Source organism: Vitis vinifera, chromosome 14 (assembly GCF_030704535.1).
Source record: "Vitis vinifera cultivar Pinot Noir 40024 chromosome 14, ASM3070453v1".
Taxonomy (NCBI): Eukaryota; Viridiplantae; Streptophyta; class Magnoliopsida; order Vitales; family Vitaceae; genus Vitis; species Vitis vinifera.
This window is the reverse complement of record NC_081818.1, coordinates 28,325,624-28,350,799: the sequence shown is the minus strand read 5'-3', so window position 1 is coordinate 28,350,799 and position 25,176 is coordinate 28,325,624. Positions and strand designations below refer to the sequence as shown.

The 25,176-nt window shown below is 38.9% G+C and overlaps 3 protein-coding genes across 4 annotated transcripts in view; all 3 read right to left on the bottom strand.

The window, feature by feature from the left end:
• Positions 1-239, bottom strand: part of LOC100244055 (senescence-associated carboxylesterase 101) — a 4,402-nt gene extending 4,163 nt beyond the window's left edge. Inside the window, exon 1 of the mRNA XM_019224878.2 lies at positions 156-239. Within this exon, the coding sequence (XP_019080423.2) occupies positions 156-239 (84 nt within the window). The remainder of the gene's footprint in view (positions 1-155) is intronic.
• On the bottom strand, positions 50-4,345 carry LOC100249226 (senescence-associated carboxylesterase 101). The gene is made up of 6 exons (XM_059742742.1): positions 4,233-4,345; positions 4,047-4,102; positions 2,761-2,839; positions 2,148-2,481; positions 1,360-1,908; positions 50-1,219 (listed from the first exon to the last, which is right to left on the bottom strand). The coding sequence occupies exons 1-6, from the start codon at positions 4,343-4,345 to the stop codon at positions 404-406; spliced, it is 1,947 nt and encodes a 648-aa protein (XP_059598725.1). The 3' UTR covers positions 50-403.
• LOC100254323 (uncharacterized) lies at positions 4,112-25,176 on the bottom strand. 2 transcript variants are annotated; one of them, XM_003633787.4, is made up of 18 exons: positions 24,452-25,176; positions 23,872-24,063; positions 23,566-23,721; positions 21,377-21,670; positions 14,127-14,344; positions 13,949-14,023; positions 13,705-13,771; positions 12,973-13,298; positions 9,888-10,121; positions 9,602-9,789; positions 8,718-8,859; positions 8,513-8,621; positions 7,619-7,721; positions 7,319-7,508; positions 6,100-6,198; positions 5,955-6,013; positions 5,512-5,617; positions 4,112-4,565 (listed from the first exon to the last, which is right to left on the bottom strand). In XM_003633787.4, exons 1-18 carry the CDS (start codon positions 24,687-24,689, stop codon positions 4,401-4,403), a joined length of 2,961 nt encoding a protein of 986 aa, XP_003633835.1. In that variant the 5' UTR covers positions 24,690-25,176; the 3' UTR covers positions 4,112-4,400. The 2 variants fall into 2 exon arrangements, with proteins under 2 accessions (XP_003633835.1, XP_010660969.1); XM_010662667.2 differs by lacking the exon at positions 24,452-25,176 and having other exon boundaries at positions 21,377-21,681; positions 23,561-23,721; positions 23,872-24,007.

Genomic DNA, 25,176 nt, shown 5'->3' with positions numbered 1-25,176 from the left:
TTTTTTATATCAAACTATCCAAAATATTGCTTGTATACAAACATAAATGTTGAATATAATTTTTTTTGGTATTTTCACACGTAATGTATAAGACATTTATAATAATTGGACAACGTTTAACGTTCAGATCTTCCCTCGGTTATGTTGTTTCTTACACCCTCCCTGTAGTAGGCAACAATGTCAAGTGGTTCAACCATTGCTCCTTCCTTCTGAGGCTTCCTCTCTACTTGTTCCACCATGGCTTCCCAGTATACTCTTGAGGTTTCCTCTCAAAAACTTCAGTTTGTAATGTCTCTTTTAACCCCTGGTTTCTAAAGTTGTCATAAAAAGGTCACGCTCTTTCTAGTTTTATCTATTGAATGCTCACAATACAATAAACACAATACACAAACTGGATTGCCCTCTAACCATACAGTCTATAACTACGGTTCTTCATAAAGCTGATCAATGGTGACCCATAGGAATTATTGGAAGCATCTATGTAGTCCTCATACACTCCCCACCATTTCATGAAGCTGCTTTCCCCCAAGAAAATCTCAGGGGACACTGCATAGTTTCCAATCTGTTCCATTACATACTCCCCAAACTTAACCAGATTATCCCATGATGATTTTCTCTGCTCAAGAGTAGAGTTTGCACTCTTGAGCGATTCGCATGACAAGAGAGCCTCCTCCACATGTGCCCAAAACAAAGAATCCTCAGTTAGGATACCAGACACCTTTAGTTTCTTGGAATCGAGCTTATCTCTGGATGGGGGCTTCACATCTTCCTCATACCATTGCTGCAACAGCTTGTAATGAGGAGATCTTCCATTGTTTATGTAGTCTGTTCTACCCTCTCTGTAGAAGGCAGCAATGTCCAGTGGTTCAACCATTCTTCTATAAGTTGTCCCTGGATAGAGCCAACTGGTTCGAAATGATGCTCCTTCCTTCTGGGGCTTCCTCTGTACTTGTGCAACCATGTCTTTCCAGTATATTGTGAGGTGTCCCCTATACTGTTCAATTTTAATGTCCCTTTTTGACCCCTGGTTTTTGAAGCAGTCGTAGTAACCCTTGTTCAGATCTTTTGATTTCTTCTTATACCATTCTAGCTGGGCCATGTGTATTTTTATGTCATTCAGTTTCTTGGCATCAGAAGCTTTATTTTTGTGGGCTAGGATTCTGGCTTCCACTCCCAGTATCCTTATCACAGTGTTGATATCAATGTTGTGCCGCAACAGCTGCCATGAATTTAAAAAATGAGAAGTTATAGAAGAACCCAAAGAACAGGAAGGCAAATCTAAATAGGGCAGTTGTTGCAGGTTTTGGTGAAGTTGAGTGTAAACCATACTACATCATTAATTGGGAGAAAGCTGTTTACCTTTGTTTGATCAAATCCAATTATCTCAAGGTCCATGACGATCCCAGCTGACAAGGGATCTGCAAACCTTTCACCCACCTGCTGAAGTCCCTTGAAGATTGCCCTCTCCTTGAGGTTTATTAAAATCTTCCTGTAATCAACATCCCGCAATCCTCCGGCAACCTCTGATGATATGACTTTCAGCAATTCCAAAATTAAATCAGGGTTGTCAAAACAAGCACAACCAAGTTCAGAGCACAAGAGATATGTCCCAAAGGGCTTGTAACCAGTAGTTTGTGAATGGGAGGATGTGGGAGGAGATCTGCCGGATGGGAGGAAGAGTCCGGGGACTAGATCTTGGTTGGACACTACATGCAAGAAGAAAGAATTCCAATTGGAGTGTTGGAGGCCAAAGTCGCCTATGAGGGGTGAACCAAAGGTGATGCAAATGGGGCGGCATTTGGGTTTTGATATATTAATGACTTCTAGCAGGCATAAGGTGAAGAGAGAAGCAACGGATCCTCCCATCGAGTGCCCAGTGATGATTAATCGACCTTCAATCACAGTCAACTGCAAAACAAGCAACGGTGTGAAATCTGTCAGAAAAATGCCACTATTCTCACTTGTAAACTTTCCTTTTATCCACAAGATATATATATATATATATATATATATATATAAGTTGATCTAAAAACAGATACCAACACGGGTTTTGACTCCATGAGGGAGATCTCATGGTCAAGCTGTTTCGTGTCTCACAATTGTTAACGAAAAGTTAACGTAAATTAAAACAAGTATCAGATTTTGACCTCATCTATTAGTCCAGAGAGATGATCGTAGAGAGAGGTAAAGAGGGTTAATGCGGCTCCGTTAATGGAGACGGAAGGGTATTCTTCGGTGCAGAGGAAGTCAAAGAGAGGAGAGGGAACTAAATCTCCTTGTCCAGGAAGAGGGTTTTGAGTGCAGTCAGGTGAAGAGACAAAAGCTACAATTGTGCACTTGGGAGATGGATAAAAAACTCTGTATTGAACGGGGGAAGGCAAGGCTGTTTGGTCTCTTTGAAGCTCAAGAATTTTAGTCAAAGCAGAGTCGATTAGATTGGAGGTCACAATTAAATTTCCCAGTTCTCGCGCAGAGCTAAACCTGCAATCAAAGACCCACCATAAAATGGAGAAATTAAGCAAGAACTAAGCAATGATTCGATCCAAAGATTAAAAAGGAAAAAAAAAACAGTAAAATTGATGCATACAAAGGAACTTGGTTCATCCTCCTTCCTTCCATGGAGATGCGTAGTCACAAAGCAACAAGAATAAGACCAAAAACAATGGTGTGGGAGGATGAAGGGAATTCAGATGCCTTATAATTGTTAAAGAAAGACTACAAAAGCTCGTCAACGAGCGAAGATGCTTCCCCGGTTCTCACCCAGCATGGCGTTGACGACCAAGTCTTGGGTATGCGTTTTGTTCGTTCAGGAAGCAATACTGGAAATTCCATTGCAATTCTCAGCTACTTCCTTCGCAGTACACATGCTCATACTAAACCAACCACGGATACAAGATTGTTCCTAGTCTTAGCCCATGAGGATTTTCTTAAGCCCATATATTGGACTACTCTCCCTTGGGTGGTTCTAAACCCAAACACTGGCGTCTATGGTCTCTCTCTCTCTCTTTTTTTTTTTTTTTTTTTTGGGGATTTTTGATGAAGAAACTAGTTAGGAATTGCATTCTCATTTTCATTTCAAAAATTGAAGTTTTCTTTGTAGTTTTTTACATTTAATTGGTTTAAGAGATCTAGTCTCCAAACTTAAAAACTGCAAATTGGTTTTAAAACTCAGATTCAAGTCGACTTTGATTATAAACCTTAAATTTTATGATGTTCATCTTCGTAGTAGATTTGACATTAGATTATGAAATTCTCTTGGGAGGGTTTCTTTTGTTTTATTTATTTTATCCAAAAATTTTAGAAATTCTATGTTGACGTGCATGGCAATAGTAGATTTACATGTTAAGAATGTTTCTATGAATAGTCTAAATTCTGATGGATGTGTTGTAAGATGGTTAAGCTCCAATGTGATGGCTAGGGCCTCTTATAGGGGTCGGGATGAGTTAAGGCTCTGATTTTTTGTATCGGCTCAAGAAGTAAGCCAAGGTTGTGTGTGTTAGGGATTTGGAGCTAGTGAAAACTTTCATGCCACTTATGTAGGCAAAAGCTTCAATTCTAACATACTTGGTACAAAACACAAAGATAAAATCAATCTCACACATAAAGGGATACGAGTCTTCAACATGGTTCCTTTCATTAGAATGTACTTCATCATCTAGAATGAGTGTAGTCTCTTGTATACGCTTGTTGGACCTCAAAAGGTATAAATGGCGAAATGATTGAACAGTTTGAATTCATGCACAAAGGGCTTGTGGCACAAGTTACATTAAGGGACCATGGTGTACAAGAGGGACCGTGGTACACAAGGAAGACGTGACACAAAGGATGTGATTTAGATTTAGGCAATTGCCTTGATGCTGGCGTGTATCAAAAGAGTCATGTGCAAAGATAAAGGCATGTGTAGAAAAGAAAAGCCATGCATACAGTAGACACATGTATCACGACAACACAAAAATATGACTTGATAAATTATTGGAAAGTGTTTCAAATTCGTATTCCTCTTAGTAAAAAAATATCGTATTGGATATTCACATATCAAGTAATACCTGCAGTGCATATTTCTAGTTCTGAGGATCTTAGCTGAAAATCTTGCTCAGCTGAACTTAAGATATCATGACAAATGGTTGATGATTTGCAAATAATGATAACAGGAAATTCCAATCATGGATGAGTCCAATGACCTTTCTATAATTGATCAGGGAAAATCTGGATAATGTCCCATGGGTCCATACCTCTCACAAACAGCCAGTGAGCAGTTATAGGCAGTAAAATTGAAATATGTAACAGAATGAGAAGCTGATTTCATTTCCATAAAAGCCGATGTAAGAGTATAAAAAATGCTCATCTTTCAGGAAGGAAGGCAATTTGACTTTGGTGCTGAAATCCCAATTTCAAATGACCTACAATGCTTTCCTAGAGGATGGTAGAACAGATCTGGTCTGAATGTCTCTTGTGTATATGTTTGTGAGGGCAAAAAGCAATAGCACAAACACAACTTGTGCGCTAACGATTCCAAAATGGCTGATGCTGTTACCAATTTCCATCCAGCTTCCCGTATTTCGAACCTGTTACCCATCATAATGTTATCAGCAAGCTTTCAGAAACATGTAATAAGATGCATGTGTTCATATTTCCACTCAGCTAACCCCAAACCAACCAGTCAATAATCCTATTGCCAACTATTTGGTGGCAGCTTTAGGAATCAAAGCATGATCCACAAAGGCTAAAGACTCTTTTATGACCCAAACATCCCACTTCCCAAAAAATATGAGAAATAAAAATTACAAGCTTGATTTCTGATATTCACTTGTATTTACAAGAAACTTTGGTGGAACAATGTTATAATGGCTGATCTAAACCCACACAATAAGTGGACGATTTGGTGAGTTTGCACCATAAAAATAGTTGTTTTTTAGATTTCAGTAGGTTTGAGTTGAGATGACCCCAGAGAATGCTACTGGCATTCTTTGGAAACCACAGCCACATGCTAGATTCCCTCAAACTTGAATGAAATCTCTGTTAAAAGGAAAGAGGATTTGTTTGCAAGATTATTTTGGGCCAAAAAAAATTAGAGAAGCACCATTTTGTTTGATGCCATCAAATTCAAAAAGGTGAGCTTGCTTTAAAATTGGAAGAGCCTGTGAGATTTTTGTAGAAGCAAAATGAAATATTTAAAAGAATAGACTTTGCCGAGGAAGTGAATACAAGGCCATATAACATACTCATGCAAAAAAACAAGTGTCAATCAAACACATTTGGGTTTTCACAACAAAAAGAATATGCAGAACAATCACACGCTTATAGATACAAAGAATGAAGATTTCACATCTTTTAACCACAATTGTTGAAAACTAGGTCAGTTTATCTATGTGAGCTATAAAATGGAACTGTTGCAAAGCCCTTTTAGTATGATTGGGAAAAGGAACCATGAGACCAAGGTTTCATTCAAATTAAGGAAGAAATAAGAATGCAGAGAAATAAAAGTACCCATGGAGAATACAGTGAACTTACCAGGAAGAAGAAGTGGATAGTCATCACATCTGAAAATAGTATAACGAGGAAATAGCATCCCAACCGTGGAATTTGAATTAGTTTGGTTATTGCACTAAACACGCATCTGCATTCAAATTTACCACATGGAAAATATGAAAACTGCTATTTTTAAATGTCCAAAATAAGAACATAAGTGAATATAACAGCACATAACATGGGCATAAAATACACCCATGTTAGTGCAGAATCACAAACAATGTAAAATAATGAGAAAAAGAATTGGATCTAATGCAGTTCTCATAATAATATGTAGATTCTATAAGTCAACTTCAAAAATTTGAAATCTATGCCTGAATCAAAATGTCATAACAGATTATGAGTCTTCAAACAGAAGAATAATCTTCAAGATATATAGCTAGCTAATGGCTATGAGATATAATAAACATTGTAATTTCACTTACATGACAAGCATGAATGGTATAAACAACTTGAAAATAAGTAGGGCTGCCATCAGAAATGGCTGCAATCAGAAGTAATAGTGTCAGATCAGCACTAGATGTCAAACAAGGACAAAAAATTATCTTCAGATGTTTAACCTTTACTTACACTGAAGATTGTGATGAACCGATAAACAGAGGAAATCTCAAAACTTGCAATACTTGCAAAGTTACCCGTTCCAAAAAATGCAACATTAAATAAGACCATCTACAGAGGGAAAAAGGCCATTAGAGCTGTATAGATGTCATGACTATGTGAACTTTCAATACAGTTTTAAAATAAGTTATTCAACTTATTTACATAATTAGACCTTTACACAAATTTGTCAATGGTGGTGCATATTGTGATTTCAGCAAAATACTGTAGAAATTCACGAAGAGGCACTTGTGTGTGGAGGTTAAAATGATCATCATAAATGCAATTAATGATGAACCTTTTTTCAGATTGTAAATAAAATGCTGGTCCTGAGCCTCAAATCCCCCGAATACTGTAGAAATTCATGAAGAGGCACTTGTTTGTGGAGGTTAAAATGATCATCATAAATGCAATTAATAATGGACTTGTATTCAGATTGTAAATACAATGCTGGTCCTGAATCTCAAATCCCCCCCACATAGTTTTAACAGGTGCACTTAAAGCACGCATGGGCCCAAAGTGCAACCACTCACTAGTTATAGGGCCTTGCTTGCCAAGACATGTGCCTTGTTCAAGAGGCACAACTTATCTACTTTATTTTTCCTTTTTAAACACCTTTATTTTTTAAATTTCTAATTATATATTGAAATTTATAGAATTTTATTACCTCTTTTGCTCAACACTTTTTTAAAATATTTGGAATCTTAAATTTTTTATTGATTGGATTAGATTTTGGATCATATATTAATTTATATGCATCCTAAGTTAGATTTCGCTTCACTCACATGTGCACTTGGTGTTGCACCTTGCGCCTAAACTATAGAAGACTTTTGAGTCTTAGGTGCGCCTTGCACCATTTAAAACTATGATCCCCTCCATCAGTTCAGTTAGTATTTGATGTAAGAAAGCTCTAAAAGAGAAGTTCAAAAACCAAATATGTCAAATAAGAAAATGAACTCTTCTGCTAAAAGAAAAAATGGAAATTGAGATAAAAAAAAATAAAATAAAAATGAACAGATTTTAAGTCATGGTACAGTAGATATAACTGAGGTGTATGAGCTAAAATCCAGACATAGACCCTAGTACTTCATGCTGGTGTTTTTGTTACTAATCCGATGGGGGGAAAGCATGAACAAGATGAAGTTCATTAACTGATCACAGACTAGAAAAGGGGGAGCAGGATGTGACTTACAAAGATCAATGGGATTCTCACATCAAACAACTGCAAGCATCTATCATCATTGTCAAGGATGACTTTACCCTCCATATTTTTCATGGAAGCAGAGGACATTTTCACCTTACTTAAATAGAGAAGTGTATTTTCAAATAGCATCCATGCCATAAGTACAAGAGCAAGTGCACCATAGAAGACAGCTTCGTATCTGCATGAGTTTTACCAAAAGGATGTCATTTATTTGTATCTGAACATTCTGCATGTCCACTAATTGTTAAACCAGTAATAGCATCACAGTGATCTAGAAATTAGAGATACCCAATTGATAGAAGTAGGAATGTGGGTGCAAAGCCAAGAAATATAGAAGTCAGTCGGGACAAGAGGCCACTTGCTGAAAACAAAGGGAGAACCATCGAGAAACCTGAAAAACAAATTAACAGGATAAGTTAGACATGTATCCTTATTAAAATCATAAATAGTATAAATAAATAAACAAACATGCAGCCATGACTGTTTCAAGCTGATGAAACTCGGCATTGAATCATACAAGGTTCAAAAAGGAAAGAGTAAACATACAGAAACAATGAGCATCTCTACCCAAAAAAAAAAAAAAATTAATGCATGTTTGTCAAAATAAAAATCAGCAATGCTTATAAATAACAAAGAAACAGACTAATGATTCAGGTACTTGAATTACATGTGTGTGATTATATTCAATCTAGAAATATGCTATGTTTGTGCAGTTGTAGTGCTATAGGCCTAATGATCAATGTACAAAATGTAGTCAGACAATACATTGTAAGCTTGATATGAAATTTTTCTGAAGATGTAGTTCTCATTTCCATTTTTAGCTTAAATAATTTCTCTTCCAGTATGAAATGCCATTTTTGCAGATAAGGTTTCTTAACAATATTAGTCACTTACAGTGCACTCAATCAATCAAAGCAATGTTCTATCAGTAAGCACATGGTTAACACAAAGAAACGGTATGCTAATTATCAGTGCCAGTTGGTACAGTACAAAAAAAAATAAAAAAAAGTTAGTACCATATAAAATGAAATGAACATTTTGAGTATTTTAGTTAATTATTGAAAAAAAAAAAAAAAGAGGAGAAAGAGAAAAATAAATCATTTGATAATCTAAACTGTATAGGAAAGCCCTGAATAGCATTGGTAAAACAAAGCAGAAAAAAGGGATATGCCAAAAGTATACCAGCAATAGACCAGTTAATCAACTGGTGCGCTGGAAGCAGTTCTTGCTTTTGAGTTCTGTGAGACGTTGATAATGACACCATCAATGATGACAACCCAACCAAAAGTGCCTAATTTTAATGTAATGAAAATACTAATTTCAGATTGTTTAGTAGCAAAAATTTTTAAGATTCTAATATCTGGAGAGTAAAAGACATATTCTGCACCTGTAAGTGGAAGAGCATGGGGAACCGGTGTTTCTGCCTATCATGACTAAGGATGCATAGCCAATATTTATTCCTTTCAGTATGCATATCCAGTATCCTTGCAGCTATTCCTATCATGATAATCATAATTCCACTTGCAATCCTACACAAAAATAATTGTTAACTCACAAGTCATGATCAACTCACACATAACAACCAATTGAACCAATATCCTCAATTGATGCTACAATTTTATAATCCTGTTAATGATATAATAGTGTTATATATAAATAAACTTCAGTTTTAAACTAGGAAGGCCAGATACTCCATGAGAAAGAGGAGGCAAACTAAATGTAGTTTCAAACACAATGTACAATCATCTTTTGCAAATGTAAAGCAATTAACTAATCAGACATTCATCCACAAAGGCACTAACATAGTGTAGCTTAATCCCACACACGTAATTTATATAAGAGAGAATTTTAACTTCTCGTCCTATATTTTCCACAGCAATTCAACCATAAAAATAAAAATAAAAATAAAAAAGGACTCACTAAATGGAAGAGGTTCCTTGTCAATGATTGAGCATATGACCTTAACAAATGTTATAATTTTTTGGGGAAAAGGATGAATTTGAGTATTCACAACAGGGAGAGCATTTATTTTAATATCATGAAGTTATTTGATGATATTTCCTCTTCTTATGGCTTTTAAGTAATAAAATTTGGGACAGCCAGACATTTTTTAATTACCCCTTGGCTTCCCTATGTGACAGTTTGAACAATTTGGAACATCACTAACAATTATGGCAATCATGATAACTGTCTGGTCCTATAAAAAGCTTTGACATTTCAAGGGATCAAAATAAGGAATACAGAGGGACAAACTTGAGTGAATTGACTTACACTAGTTGATTATTATCAGGAATTTCTGCTGGCATCAAAGTGAAAACAGACAAAAACCAACATGCAACCCACACAAAAATTGGTATCCCAGATCTCCATGGAATTGATTTAAAAAGAAAAACAGAAGCAACAACTCCCACTACTAGAAAGCACCAAGTGTAGAGCTTCCTCTCAGTGAAGCTGTTCACCTGCACAATGTGCCAATTAAGACAAATTAGGATGCTCAGAAGCCACTTCAACATGGATAATCACAGAACAATTGTTGATAAGTTTGATCCCCACATACCAGGAATTCAAGAATGAATATTGAAACAGCACAAGTTGCAAGGAGTTTAATGATATAATCATATTTACTCCGACGTAAGTGTCTCCATAATCCTTTCAAAAACCAATACTCACTAAATATTTGTGTCCAGAGAAATACTGTCATAGCAGTGTATGCATGGTAAAGGGGAGGAGAGTGCTCCAGGAACAGCAGAAGACAAAGCACTCCAATCAACAGATATCCACAAAGATATACCTGTCATAGATAAGAAGAAATATAAGAAATATAATGCATAATTAGACACAATGAAATTAGATGATGAATGACACATGATGGAGAGTAAATGGTGGTAGTGAAAAAGAAGCCTGCTACAGAGCTCTGAAAAGATGTGAATGAGCAATGCTTTATAAAATATAATGTATAAATTAACTAAATTAAAACAAATACAATATCTTGGATTTTTTTTATCCTTTTTTTTTCTGAATCAGAAACAAGAAAATATATTGCATTGGATTTCTATTTTTCTTCACTAGAAACAAGATAATACATTACATTAAATCTCATCAAGTTAAAGAAGGATAGGACTCTTTCCAAGATTTACACAAAAATGAAAAAACTGATAAAAAAGGGTCGATATGTCAATCTCATTAAAAAAGAGCAAAATAAGCAGCACGACTTATGAAGGAAACCAAAAATACAATCCAAAGCTACAGATCATAGCTCAAGGGGGTAAAGTCCCCGACAAAGAATGCTAAAAGTGTTTGGCCCCTCACTTGGCTAAAAAATCCACTTCTTGGTTAGCAATGTATGGAGCCAAGAAAAAGAACATCTCAAGTGTCTAGTAACATAAAAAATTTGACAGTTCCACCATCATACTTCCATTCCATAAACTTCTTTTCTTTAGGCTAAAATGAAAATGGCGTAGTCACCAACAACCCACAAATCTGAAGAATAAAAGCTTTAGGCTGCAATAAACCCCACTAACAGAGGTTGTATATCTGCCTCAATAGCAGTAGCAATACCAATACCAATATATGCTCTCCACTGGTTTAGAAAGTGCTTTGAGTACCACACAATTATCTTCTAACATTCCTCCAATCCCAAGCTGTCATCAGTTAAACTGTCATAGGTTTCCCAAGGAACAACCATCGAAATTAAATTCTATAGAGCTCACTGGAGGTGGAAACCACTCAGGTTGAGTCATTGCCTAACTTCTTGGTTCTACAAATGTGATACCAATCCGATGATAACAAGGGCATACTAGCAAAGGCATCAGTGGTAGAAGTATACCAATAAGTCAAGTCCTGAAGAGTTCCCGGTAGATCTTCACTTGTCTTAAAATATCCCAACCTTTCTCTCTTGCCAAATAGTCCAAATCACAGTGAGGCTAGCCACATACCAGGAACTCAACCCCTCAAAAGATCTTCAAAACCCCTTAAGGAAATTACCATCATCTCTATCACACTTTTGGGAGAAGCCAAATCAATCCTAGCAAGTTTGAACAGCTTATGCAATAGTCCTGAGAAATGCCAAAAAAAGGGTCAACTGTTTCTCCCCTCTTCAACCAGATAATGCACCAATCAGGGCAAAGGGCTTTGAAAGGCCTCCTCTTTTGAAGCACACTATTGGAATTAACTTTCTTATTTGTTACAAGCCATGCCAAGGCTCAGCTCTACAAGAGGCTTCAGAGTTCCAAATGAAATTTAGTAGAAGGAAAATGACCATATTAACAGAAATAGACAAAGCTTTAAAAAGGAAACTAACCAGGAATATGCCTAAGGAACCCAAAGATCAAACTCTCACATCTCAAAAAGAAGGCAAAAGATAAACAAGGAAGAGTGAGGATATGGGACATGCAAGCTCCCCAAATTCTTGATTGGAGATGTTGAAAGAAACTCCAGTTCTCGCTCCTTGTATGTTAGTTTTTCATTTTTTTCTTTTTTCTTTTTTCTTTTTTGACCAAGTGGTGTGTAACACTAGTTGTAAAAATTGTTAAAGAAGAAATCTAACTACTTATAACCTGTTTTGATCATAAGTGTCATCAACATGTTTGGAACATTTGTCATTTGCCAAGTAAAATTTATGTGGTATTCCTCATCCATCAACCCATACATAACAGAGGGGGAAGACAGATACCCACCACAAAGAAGCAAATAAGGCACAAATAGAACAACCAACAAACAGAAAAATAGATCAGCAAGGCTGACATATAAAGTGCAAGATGGCATGCTTTAATGGTTATATAGCATTAGCTAGCCCAGTTGGAATAGAAAAAAAAAACGCGCATAGTGGGGGGGCACATAATCAGCCAGGAGAACTTCTGTTTAGAGTTCAAACAGATGCATTAGGCAGCAAATATATAATCAGGGGGACTTTTGATTAGAGTTTAGAGTCCAGCAACTCAAACTAATTCTTTCATTTGTTTCCTATTTCCTTTCGTTTTAAAAAATGTTTTTACTAACCATATTAGTTATTGCATTTTACCGCAAGTTAAACTAACATAAACATTACTTGCTTGGATTGTTTCTCAATTGAATGTTCTCTGATGACATGCTTACTCCTTTTCAAAAAGGTTCAGACATGATTGCAACACAAGGAGAAGGAAATAAACTACCAACCAATTCCCACAAGAATCCACAAGTAGCTACATTCTTAATTAACTCCTATTTGTATCTCATTTTTACATTGCTATAAATTCACAATGCAAATGAAAAGAGAGTATTGAAAAATACAAAGGAGGCATTAACTTCAGGTTTCCACAGAACTCAAAGCACCTGGCAACAAGGGCTTCAAACTTCATATGTTTGGACAAATGTTTCTTAATTAACTCCTATTATATCAAAGTTTTCAAGAGATACACGTTCAAAATGCAAATAAATAGGAAGTATTGAAAAATACAAAAGAGGCCTGAACTTCATGCATTCACAGCACCAGGCCACCACAATTGGGGAGATGGGGGGGTGGCATTCAAACTTCATATATTTAACATGTCTTATCTCACTCTCCCTCTTCATTTCTTTCTTTCTTTCTTTCTTTTGGTTTCCTGCTCTTTTTCTTATTTTTGGACAAATGTAATTTCAAGAGTTTAAGTTGATATGAACATTACCTTTCCAGTGTAATTTCTTAGATGGACTGCTTGCTCCTTTCTGAACATATTTTCTGGCAAGGAGGTATAATTTTGTAGCACATGGAGAACAAGATATACCATCCATCCAATGTAACCAAGGGTAACTACAGTCATCAGCATCAACCAATCGTAAGTTTGGAAATAATGAAGCCCCTCCAGTGCCAAACTTTTGAGATTTTGAGCTACTCTCATTGCAGCATCATAGTCTTTAACAGATATCAGATCTTCAATTTGATCCAATACTGAGGAATAATGAGCCAGGGGCTTGAAAGGCTTGAAATTTAACGAATTTGACTGCTTTATTTCTGAGCTTGTCAAGAAAATTAACAGAAAATAGCAAAGTTATTCCCTGCTTCTTGCCCTCCTATCCCCCATATCTCCAGAAGGTTTAAAATAATAAATGATGAAGAAATTCTTAGACAGATGTAACTAATGAATAACAGCCTTTTTATGTAATGGGCAAATGAATAACAGGATCGAAGTAATAGATGATAGACAAAATAAAAGCATGAAAAAATAATATGTACCCATTGAAATTTTGAAAACAGAACAACTATGTTACATTTTCAGAGAGCAAGGAAAAGTAATTCAATAAATTTAGAGAGATGCAGAAGAAAGTCAATAATCTTCTACAGAAAGCAATGGGGAAAAAGGGAAGCAATGCTTAACGCCCACAAAACTAAGAAATAGTTTGATATATAAAGAGGATACTTGACTTGCGAAGGAACTGATTGAGAACTTGCTTTGTATTAGCGAGCACAGCTTCAACTTCATCTGCCTGGACATAAAAAATAAAACAAAATAGATGTCATATTTTCACTCATTCATTCTCAATCTGGAACAACTCAATTCATAAAATGGAAAACAAAACAAAATGCATTCCAATATCCATGACAAAACATGCAATCCTTCATTAAAACTAAGAAGTGAACTACTGATCAAGGGTTGAACTCACCTCTGTCATGTTAATGTAGCCGAGGGGTAAATTGCCAACAGAGTTAACAGGACATGGAGAACCAAGAAGTGTTGACTGCCAAAAGTCAATAAGCACACCAGAAAAATAAAATAAAAAAGGTTTTTAAGTAAATAATTAAGCTTCAAAGAAGAAACCTGAGAAAGACAAACTGTACAACCATTAGTGGTGCAATATCAGCTTGATTAACATCCACCCTTTCCAAGTCATTCAGACCCCATTCTATAGGTGTCGGTGTGTCATGCATATGTTCATCCACAAAACGAAAACCACAATCAGAATGGTTGCTTTCAGACATTGGTCTAGGATGTTTAACGCCTGCTCCCCAAACAACAAGGGGTGTATCAGTGTTTGAAGGATGCCCATCTCCATGACTTCCTATCAGCAAAAGCATAATAATTTGAATCTCTCAGTTGCAAAATCCACTGGATAAAATGAACCATTGAGAAGAAAGAGATATTTAAGAGTATCAAATAAACTCAAGAGAAACCAAATTTTTTTTTTTTTTTTTGATAAGTAAAGTGAAGTATATTAAAATGAAAGAGGAAACACCAAACTAGTGTCCTCTAGGTATACAAAGAGTATACAAAAGCAGCCCCTCGACACTACACCAAGGAAGCGAGCCAAAACCCCTACCTATAACAAAAGCCTAGCCACTCAATAAAGCTAACCAGAGACCGCGGGCTCAAAACTATAAACATCCTCACCCATGACCACAAATTACATACAAAAGAATGTTTCAACCTTTGGATTGACAACACCTTGTTCCCAAAAGCCAACGAATTTCTTTCCTTCCACACTGACCAAAATATACATAAGGGGGCCATTTGCCACGCCTTTTTACGGATTTTCCCCACAAACGCTCCATGCCACCCCAGGAGAGTATCCTTAACTGTACCAGAGAGAACCCACTCCACACCAAAGAGAGAAAAAAGAAGATTCCACAATGTCCTCGTCATAACACAATGGAGTAAAAGATGATCCACCGTTTCTGCTTCAGCAAGACAAAGAAAACACCTATTTGCCAAAGAATAGCCCCTCCTCTGAAGTTGGTCTAGAGTTAAGATTTTGCCCCAAGATGCTTCCCACGCGAAAAAAGCAACCTTTGGCGGCACACTCGCTTTCCAAATACCAACATAAGGGAACATAGCTGAACCACCAGGCTCCAAAATAGCGTAGAGCGACTTGACTGAGAAAACACCACTTTTAGATGTTGTCCACACTATCTTGTCCTCGTTCACCCTTTGCACCCTAAAAGCTTGGATTTTAAGCATAAACTGTTCCATCATCTCAATTTCCCAATCATTAAGCGCCCTTGAGAACAAAGGGGTCCAACCATCGCCTACACCATCTGGGTTCCACACTTCCGAAACCCACGCGTCTTTAGCCTGAGAAATGGCAAAAAGAGAGGGGAAGGATTCGTAGAGAGGCTCATCTCCGCACCACTTATCCTTCCAGAATCTCACTCTTCGACCATTGCCCACACGGAAGGCTAAACTGCTATACATACCCAACCATTCCTTTCTAATAGCTTTCCACAGCCCTACACCATGCCTCCCTCTTTCGGCCCGAGTACACCAACCCCCCTCCTCTACACCATGTTTGTGACTGATCACTTTCTTCCACAGCACCTCTCTTTCAGTGGCAAAACGCCAATTCCACTTGCCTAAGAGAGCTTTATTCATCAACGCTAAGTTTCTTACCCCCAAACCACCTTTCTTCTTTTCCAAGCAAACCAGAGTCCACCTAACCAGATGAGGCCTCTGTTCAAGAGCACCTCCCCCCCACAGGAAGTCCCTCTGAATCTTCTCCAACCGCATCCTAACTTTTCTGGGCAAAAGGAAAAGAGACATGAAGTAAACCGGCAAACTGGAAAGAGTGCTCCGAATAAGGGTGAGTCTTCCCCCCTTGGAAATATACTGTCTCTTCCACATAGCCAACCTTTTCCTAAACCTCTCTTCAACACAATCCCATACCACCTCTGATTTGAAAGGTGCCCCCAAAGGCAAACCCAAATACCTAGAAGGCAGACCCCCCACCTTACAACCTAACTCCAGAGCCAAATCCTCTATATCAGTCACCCTCCCCACCGGAATAAGCTCACTCTTCTCCAAGTTAACTTTCAAACCTGAGCAAGCCTCAAACCACATGAGAAGCCAACTTAGATACGTCAACTGATCCTGGGACTCCTCACAAAACACCAAGGTGTCGTCCGCAAAGAGCAAATGGGATATCATAATCCCTTCTCCACCCCTGCCTCTAATCCTCCATCCAGATAGAAAGCCCCCACTGATGGCCCTTCTCATTAAGCAACTAAACACCTCCATAGCTATCACGAACAGGTAAGGGGATAGGGGGTCCCCTTGCCTCAGACCCCTTGAGCTTTGGAAGAATCCGGAAGGAGAGCCATTTATCAGAACGGAGTATCTAACAGTTGAGATACACCACTCTATCCACATAATCCATCTCTGCCCAAATCCCATTTGCTTTAACACAGTCAACAAGAACTTCCAGCCAACATGATCAAAAGCCTTCTCTATATCCAATTTGCACATTACGCCCCCTTGATTGCTTTTCAATCTGGAGTCCACAGCCTCATTAGCAATCAAAACTGCATCAAGAATTTGCCTACCCTCCACAAAGGCATTTTGGGGTTCCGAAATCACTTTTCCCATAACCTTCTTGAGTCTATTTGCCAATACCTTGGCCAACAACTTGTACAGGCTTCCCACAAGGCTAATCGGTCTAAAATCTTTCAAATCTTCTGCCCCTCCCTTCTTAGGGACTAAAACCAAGAAGGTTGCATTTAGGGATTTTACAAATCTGCCCCTTTCATGGAATTCTCTAAAAAATCCCATAATTTCAAACTTCACCACATCCCACCCATAAAGCCAGAACGCCATTGTAAAGCCATCCGGCCCCGGGGCTTTGTCTTTGCCTAGGTCCGTAAGAGCTGCTAACACCTCTTCCTCCACGAAAGGGATCTCCAACCCCTCAGCCTCACTGATATCTAACCTCATAAAAGAGATCCCGTCAACACTAGGACGCCACCCCTCTTCTTCCTGGTACAGCTCTTGAAACGCCCCCACCACACTGTTTCTTAAGTTATTTTCCTCTGAATGCCAACAACCATTAACTTTCAACTTGGACAGCCAGTTTCTTCTACAATGAGCATTCGCCATCCTATGAAAGAATCTGGTATTATTATCCCCCTCCTTCAACCACAACTCCCTAGACTTCTGTCTCCAGAAAATCTCTTCTTTTATCACCCAAGACTTGTAGGCCTCCCTTGCTCCATTTCTTGCTTCACAATCTTCCATATTTAAAACATCATATTTCTCCTTTTCATCCCAGTACTCAACTTGTTTAAGAGCTTCACCCTTTTTATCCTCAACTAACCCAAACTCCTCCTTATTCCAAATCTTCAAAATGTTTTTAAGGGCCCTCAATTTAGCATCTAGAATGTAGCTGGCTGACCCAGTAAACTTTAAACTCCCCCACCACGTCTTCAACTTGTCTTTAAAACCCCCCTCCTCCAACCACATGTTCTCAAACCTGAAAGGGGAAGGACCCCTCTTCAAACCTCCTCCTTCCAAGAGAATGGGGAAGTGATCCGAGACAGGTCTCGGGAGAATGCCCTGTACAGCACCATTAAACATGTTATCCCAATTATCCGTCACTAAGAACCTATCCAGCCTAGACTGGACCCGGTTGTTCAAACCCCCTCTCCAAGTAAACGGACCCCCCCGCAATGGATAGTCCCTGAGCTCCAGATCCTCAACCACTTCTGAGAATCTCCTCATAGAAGCTGTAAGACCACCTCGTCTGCTACGCTCCTCTGGAAACCTTACCAAGTTGAAATCCCCTCCCACACACCAAGGGTCCCTCCATAGTCCTTTAACTGAACCAAGTTCCTCCCAAAACTCCTCTCTATCACCACTGCAAACCGGCCCATACACCCCAGTGAACACCCATACAACACCATCCACACAATTTTTGAACCGGCACGAAATTGAGAACACTCCTTGTTCCCATCCCACCAGCTCCACCACCCTGTTGTCCCAGAACACCAAAATACCCCCAGCTGCTCCCCTAGAGTTGACTGCTCTCCACTCTATATTTCTTCCCACCCCCAAACTTCGAACAAGCCCCGTAGACATTTCTTTAATTTTAGTTTCCTGTAAACACACCACGTCCACTCTCTGGGATTTAATAACTGACTTGATGATCCTCCTTTTATCCCTATCATTAGCCCCTCTAACATTCCATGACAGAATTCTTATCTTCATTTACACCCTGATCCTGAAGCCCCTCCAGAAAACCCCGTGCTAGATCCCATTTTCGCCTTTTTGTAACTAACCGTCCACTCCAGCTTCTTGAGTTCCCTACTGGATTTTGAAGATTTTAGGCTCTTCTTCCTAGTCACCCCTTCCCTGCCCTTTTGCTCCATTCTCCCCTTCATTCTTCTTAAGAGATATAAGATTTCCTCTTCGAAGCCTTCCGTTGGCATCCCCAAACAGTGGCTGAATCTCGCAAGGCTACTAGTACTCCATCCTTCCCCACTTTCCCCTTCTTCTCTGTGACATGCTTCCTCTTCCTCACAAAGACTCATAACAAACTCCCCAACTGGTACCAGAGCTAGCTCATTTTCTTTTTCGGCATCACCCGAGTCCCGAAAAAGTCCACTCCCATCCCCGCAAGCCGACGCGGCATTGATTCTCCCCAAACTTATCTCATAACAGTCCAACTCCCCTTCCGCACCAACAATCACCCCCTCCGAAGTCCCGACGGCCTCGGCGATGCCCCCAAAAGAAGAAGAAGAAAGGTGGGAGTGTCCCCGATGCCCCAGCTGAGAAAGAGGAGAAGGACCAGCATCGTACCTGGAAGCCTCCTCCATTAGAGCCTCGTCGGTGCCTCTCCATCCACGCGGCGTCGACCCGACGGCATTTTCAGCTTGGAACACCCTGAGCTCTGGATCCAACCCCTCTTCAGTCTCCGCGGGAACAGAGGAAGCCCTAGCCGAGGAGGACCGCACCTCCAACTCCTTTCCAGAAGTGGGCTTAGAAGCCCACCCCCAGCCTTTCTTTTTAAAACTAGCGGGTAGTGGGCTTTTGGCCCAAAACCTGTCCTCACTTAAGCCCAAGACACTCATGCCTTTATATGCCTGTCCCTTCTCTTTACTGGGCCCAAACCCGTTGTTTAAATGGCCCAGATCACCTGCGAAGGGCCTCCTTCCCTCATCCACCCCTGCAACTGCCGCCTCACCTTGCTCTCTGCCACACTCAACCTAAATCCCTGACGCCTGAACCTGCAGACCACTTTTGCCATTTTGAAAACCTCTCACGCTACCACTGGCGCGTGATTCTCCCCTACCCTCATCCCTGACCTCCCGCCTCTCTACCACCTCCGAGAACCATGGGGGATTTTCCCACCAAAGACTCACCGTCCAGCAGCATTTTCCGGCTATCACCTGTAGTGTACCCTGTTTGATCTTTCCCGGAGCTTTCACCAAAATGCGAGCCCACTGTAGCTCGGAGAAAAAGGCTGTATCCTCATCCACAGCTATGAATCCCCCGCATCTCTCTCGTATACTCTTGAACACTTCTCTACTCCAAAGATGAAGTGGTAGTCCGACTACTTTCACCCACACATCCTTTGGGTGGCTTCCATTTCTGCAACAACCCACTTCAGGTCCCCATTTCTGCAAGAAAAACTCTCTCCTCTGGAGCCTTCTACTACCCCTTAATAGCACCCATTCCGCATCCACTTTGTCTTCAAATTCGAACAACACTAAGGCTCCACCCAACCGGGAGATTTTTAAACCTCCCTTGAGAGACCAGCTATCATACGCCCATTCTTCCAAAAAGGACAAAGGCGGAACATCCTCCACACTATCACCAAAACATCCTACCAAACAGCGGCTAAGCTGCACTTCCCTTCTGGTCAAGTCTCGCTCACCAACATCCACCCATAAAGCTTCCCCTAAATCTCCTTTCTCCACTCTTTCAGCATCTGGAATAACTCCTTTCCCTTTCTCTTTTCCTTTACCTCTATAATCTTCCTTTACAGAGGTGGAATTACCCAGATCAAACTTCTTCATGGGTTGAGAAGTTATTCCAAGGGCTCTGAGCTTCTGAGCCAGCATGAACCAACCACCTACTAAGCCCTTACCTTCTGGGAAAACCAGACAAAACCTCTTTGCCTCCGAGTCCCTCACTGAACATAGCAGATACCTACCTGCAGCATTTGAACGACACTCCAACCTATATTTCCTTCCTCCTTCTTCCCAAGCTCTAAGGCTCCTTGAACTTGATTCTTCTCTGCACCACTCTTCCACTCCTTCCAACAGAGAACTGAGGCTCTTTTCTCCAAATTTTATCCAGGAAGATAAGCCTTTGCTTCTCTCCAGAATAATCCCCCTCAGTTTGCCTCGAGTCTCTTCAATAGAGATCTCAAAAGTCTTTGATTCCACAGCAAACCAGCACTTGCCCCCCTTCGGAGCTCCTTCTCCCTCCGAGAAGGCAGCCATCCCTTCTTAAGCTGATCCAAGAGAAACCAAATTAAACAGTATCTTAAGTAAATAGACAGGAAATATCATATTTCATGTCTGAGCAGATCATGTTAGTAGCATTCAAATCTAAGGAACCAATGCTTCAAAGTTTGAACACTACTCTAGCCATTGAGGAACTGGCAAGGTTGGTCAAAATGGTTAACCAGGTGGGTCAACTGTTCCAATGGGATAATGTCATATTAAATGCATATTATATGCCTAATTCAGCCACCCAACAAGAAGTTTCTTCTTCATTTATTTTTTCAGTAACACACAATCACTTTTTGCTCCAAGGTAGTATAGATTCATGGATTCAAGTAGATTACCAAAACCTTTGAGCTCAACCAATTATATTGCTATAAGTTAAGTGATTCCTTTTATTCACTTCTTTTTGTTCCACTTTTCTGGAAGGGTAGTCATGGCGGTGGATGTGAGGTCGGTGCTTGGATTATGTGAAACTTTTGAGGCTCGAACAATTCAATAGCCATCCAGCTAAATTAACTAGTTAAGGAGATCACCATGGACATGTGGAGGTGGACTAAATTCCTTAAATGATTCAAGTAAAGAATCAGGCTTGTTTAGCTTGCTTCCCTACCATCTATAGAATGTTGTCTGGTCAAAAAAAGCAAAAATTGCTCAATAAACATAATGCATCATCAAATGTTGTCTGGTCAAAAAAGCAAAAATTGCTCAATAAACATAATGAATCATCAAATGCTATGGAGTGCTTGTGACCACTATTCATGCATTCAACAACATTCAAGCTTTGAGCAGGTTACACAAGACAAAAACCTGAATGAGAGCAATGAAACAAAAGAAATTCAAGTTCCACTAATATACATATTCTAAAAGCTTCATACCTTTGTCACTCATTCCATGATCAGCAGTAAAAATAAATGCTGTCTGATTGTCCTTGAAAAAGTCTTCAACAAGATTATAAACATTTTCAGCAATACGATCAACAACCTTAACATTATTAAGGTAGATAGATGAATAGGGCCGATGTGCATGACCATTCGAATCACAACCAAGTAGATGCAGGAATATGACGAGGTTATCCTGTAGAAGTAACTGCTTCAATTTTGGATCTTTATTGGAGCTATTCAGAAGGCTCTGGAATTGATCAAAGGACCACTCATCCAAAAAGGATGCATCTGCATTAACACTATTAAATCAGGAAAGCATTGATTCAAGTGAGAACTACAGAGGTTGATATATAAAAACAAAAAAACTTGGTGCCCACAATATTATTAGAAAATTTTTACTTCAGGAAAATTAAATTTCCAGTAAGAACTTTAGCACTACGTTACAACTGATGGGAGGAAAAAGTTCAGTAAAAGTCTATAATTCCGACTTCAGACAGATATACAGAATGCCAACAAGCACAGATGAGATGTTGAAAACTGAGAAAACACACCTTAGTTTTTAGGATAGAAAAGTATGATGTTGACATGGGTGAGAAGTACCCAAGATTACACATTTTTTATTCTTTAAGAAAGACATAAAAGAAATACAGAACTTTTTATCAACAGGGAAGAAGGATATAACAAATGAGGGTGAGAAGTATTTAAAACATCAATAAAAATAAGGCATCCCAATTTATAAGACCACCATCCAGATTGGGAGACATGATATTATATTATTTGCATATATAGATAACGACAGTTGCACCAACCATAGAGCTCTAATTATATACTTAAGGTTTTGTTACTCAAAGAGAGATCCATAAACTGAAAGACTACGCCATGAAGAGAGAGAGAGAGAGAGAGAGCCGTTCATTACACAAAAAAAATTAAGCTATAACATCTTTATTTAGCAACTATACAAATGAATTTGCGAAAAACATTTGTGGGTGTCTAGTAGAATTGAAAATTACACCATTAACATATTACTTATAGCCAATAGGCCATTGACCATAGTAGGTAGTAATAAGTCATTTTTTATTTCTTTTTTATCACACATTGACACACATAAATGCATATGCAGAAAAATTTAAGTGCCACATTTTGGCTTAGTCTAAAAAAAATTAAACTAGACAAACAACACAATTTTACTCTTTTATGTAGTTCAAAATTAAACTCCATTCAACTTTAAAGTCAGCCCAATTGGCTTAGAACTCATTTACTTATACAGACACCAATAAAAGAAGCTATACTATTTTTCACCCTATAATGAAGACTAAAAAAATTATGTGAAACACATGAAAAATAGAAAAAGGGGCAATTCGCAGAGCACTTTGGAACTCAAACATGTGAACTAAGACCATGATCTAATTTATAAATAATTAATTAGCAGACTCCAACTCCAGTAAGTTAGATTGAAAGTGAGCTGCTGCTGAGTCAATAAAAAAATTGACTGGGACAAATTACTTTGATCAAGTTTAAGATAACTTATTGAATTTGAAAACAATGCTTGTTACTTATTGAATTTGAAAACAATGCTTGTTTTGAATAGTTTTAGGTTTAGTGGCAACAGTTTCTGATATCAAGATAAGAAATTAGAAATATAAATCATCACAGCCATTTCCAGGGAACCTCAAGCATGTTCAGCAGGTTTCCTCAGTGTTATCAAGGATAGCCACCAGGCATCCAATAGTACCCATCAGGCATATCACCCCTAATGTTATTTGACAAAGCATTTTCAATTAAAATTATATTATCAAGATGTCAATGCAGGCATGTATCAGAATGATGAGACACCACAGAGTAGTTTACTAAACAGGGAGTTCATACATTAGCCAAAACCTAATGAAATGATTGATGTTAAGACAAGCATAACAAGTGGAAAATATGAGGGATGCACATGGTCATCATGCATCCAATCTAGTCAATGAAAAAAAAAAGCATACAAAAAAGTTAAAGCAAAATGTAAATATGATGAGAATGAAAGAGCTTTTAGACGAGACAGTTAAACCATAACAGTTTCTATCGAACTTCCTTCTGTTTTGGAAGAACAGGAAATAGGGCTTCTAACATCCAATTTAAATATCCATAATGGAGAATAAGTTTCTATAACCGGAATAACTAGTGTTAAAAGAATAGTACCAGACCAGTAGCAAAGTCTTCAAACTCATGAGGATATGAATTCCAGGTACTGTGTGGCAGGGCACTGCAAAATATTGGAACAATATCTGGACTACCGAAAGCAAATGTATGCCGGCTTCGGTTAAACACAGAATCGAACTCAACTGGATTAGCTTTCCATCCTGCAACAGAATTTATCTTTGGTAAACAGAATCCAACAGCATAAAATCATGCATTCTACAAGTTATAAGAATTACTTCCAGGAAGAATAGCAGTAAAAGACTGAACCAGAGAGTTTTTCTTAAGTTGGTAAAAGAAGACAGAAAAAACACCTTTTGTAACTGCACTAGGATCCTCATAGAAACCAGCTATTATAGCAACATGTCCAGGCCTTGACTCTGTTGGAGGACGAGCATGAGACACACCCCACCGACCTTGCTCCTTAATTATGCTCCTCAGAAAAGGTGCTCTGTAATTTCCATCAGAGTCTGGCTCAAAAAACTTGTCAGCCCGTAACCCATCCGCTGCATTTACATTCCAATTTCAAAATTTTAAGAAACTCAGGGTTGAAAACATTCCATCAACAATAATATACAGAAAAAGTAGTTCAATTTTCTAACAAAGAACCTATCGGATTTCAGCCAACGAAGAAATGCTAAAGTGGTTGCAGTGGAAATCACAGAACCAGGTGTTCAGTTTTAATAAACCACAATGATTCAATGCAAAAAATACCCAAAAAATAAATAAATAAATAAAGATCTTTTAGAATGCTCGAAGCAACCAATTAGTCCCTACTATCAAATAAACAACCAGCAATACAAAACTAAACGGACCCACTTTACATCCAATGCCAATAACTCGTGAAATTAGCTGGATCAAATCAGCGAATAGATGGTGCTCTAGAGACCGTACCAACCAAAAGCACGAGACGCTTGGCGGGAGCCTTGAAGCGAGGAGTGACCGGGTCCATGCCATGGATGATTGGGGTCTTGAAGTAGATATCGAAGATACTGAGCATGTAAACTGCGTGTAGAACCACCCCAAGAACCACAAGCCATCTCTCTCTCCTCTTCAACCACCTTCTCTTTCCGCTTGTAGCTTCTTTGATTTGCTCAACATCTCCGAACCCCAAGATCCCATCTCCACCCATTCTGTGACTCCGCTCTCGCTATGCTCTCTTCTTTTCTTTAGGCTGAGACGTGGAAATTGAGAAAACCCCACCTGAAAATAACTAAAAACCACCTCTAATTTTCGAAGCCAGACACCAGCCAACGGATCACTCTAGTCCCAAATCACTAATGAAAGCAGCCTGGTTTGGCTGGCATAAACGAGAGGATCTTTGTTCTGAGATTGGCACCGTGGCCCTTGACCAATGTGGCTCGAAGGCTTTGGTTCCAAAGAGTCCTTTTGTTTTTGTTGGGGGTGGGGGGTCACCTGCCAAGCCAAATGTTAACCAATGTGGCAGCACCCAGCTCATGTAATGACAGGCCCATTTCCAGCAAAAAGTGATGGGCTGGCTCTATTTTTCCGCTGGCTGACCTCTTCAACTATTTGTCCAAAAACATATCATATATATAATTTGGTTCCAATGTTTTTATATTTCACTTGCGTCCCATTTGTTTGTATGTTGCTTGATG

What these genes read in the sequence shown, in the direction of transcription:
- LOC100249226 (XM_059742742.1), bottom strand. Translation starts at nt 4,345, where the DNA reads ATGAGCATTTTTTATACTCTTACATCGGCTTTTATGGAAATGAAATCA. An exon ending in GGTCGTCAACGCCATGCTGG is followed by an intron (nt 2,482 to 2,760) that starts GTGAGAACCGGG and finishes CTTTGATTGCAG; the next exon opens with GTTTAGCTCTGCGCGAGAAC. An exon ending in TCTCTGGACTAATAGATGAG is followed by an intron (nt 1,909 to 2,147) that starts GTCAAAATCTGA and finishes CTTGTTTTGCAG; the next exon opens with TTGACTGTGATTGAAGGTCG.
- LOC100254323 (XM_003633787.4), bottom strand. Translation starts at nt 24,689, where the DNA reads ATGGGTGGAGATGGGATCTTGGGGTTCGGAGATGTTGAGCAAATCAAA. An exon ending in TATTCATTCTTGAATTCCTG is followed by an intron (nt 9,790 to 9,887) that starts GTATGTGGGGAT and finishes CACATTGTGCAG; the next exon opens with GTGAACAGCTTCACTGAGAG. An exon ending in ATACCATTCATGCTTGTCAT is followed by an intron (nt 5,618 to 5,954) that starts GTAAGTGAAATT and finishes ATTTGAATGCAG; the next exon opens with ATGCGTGTTTAGTGCAATAA.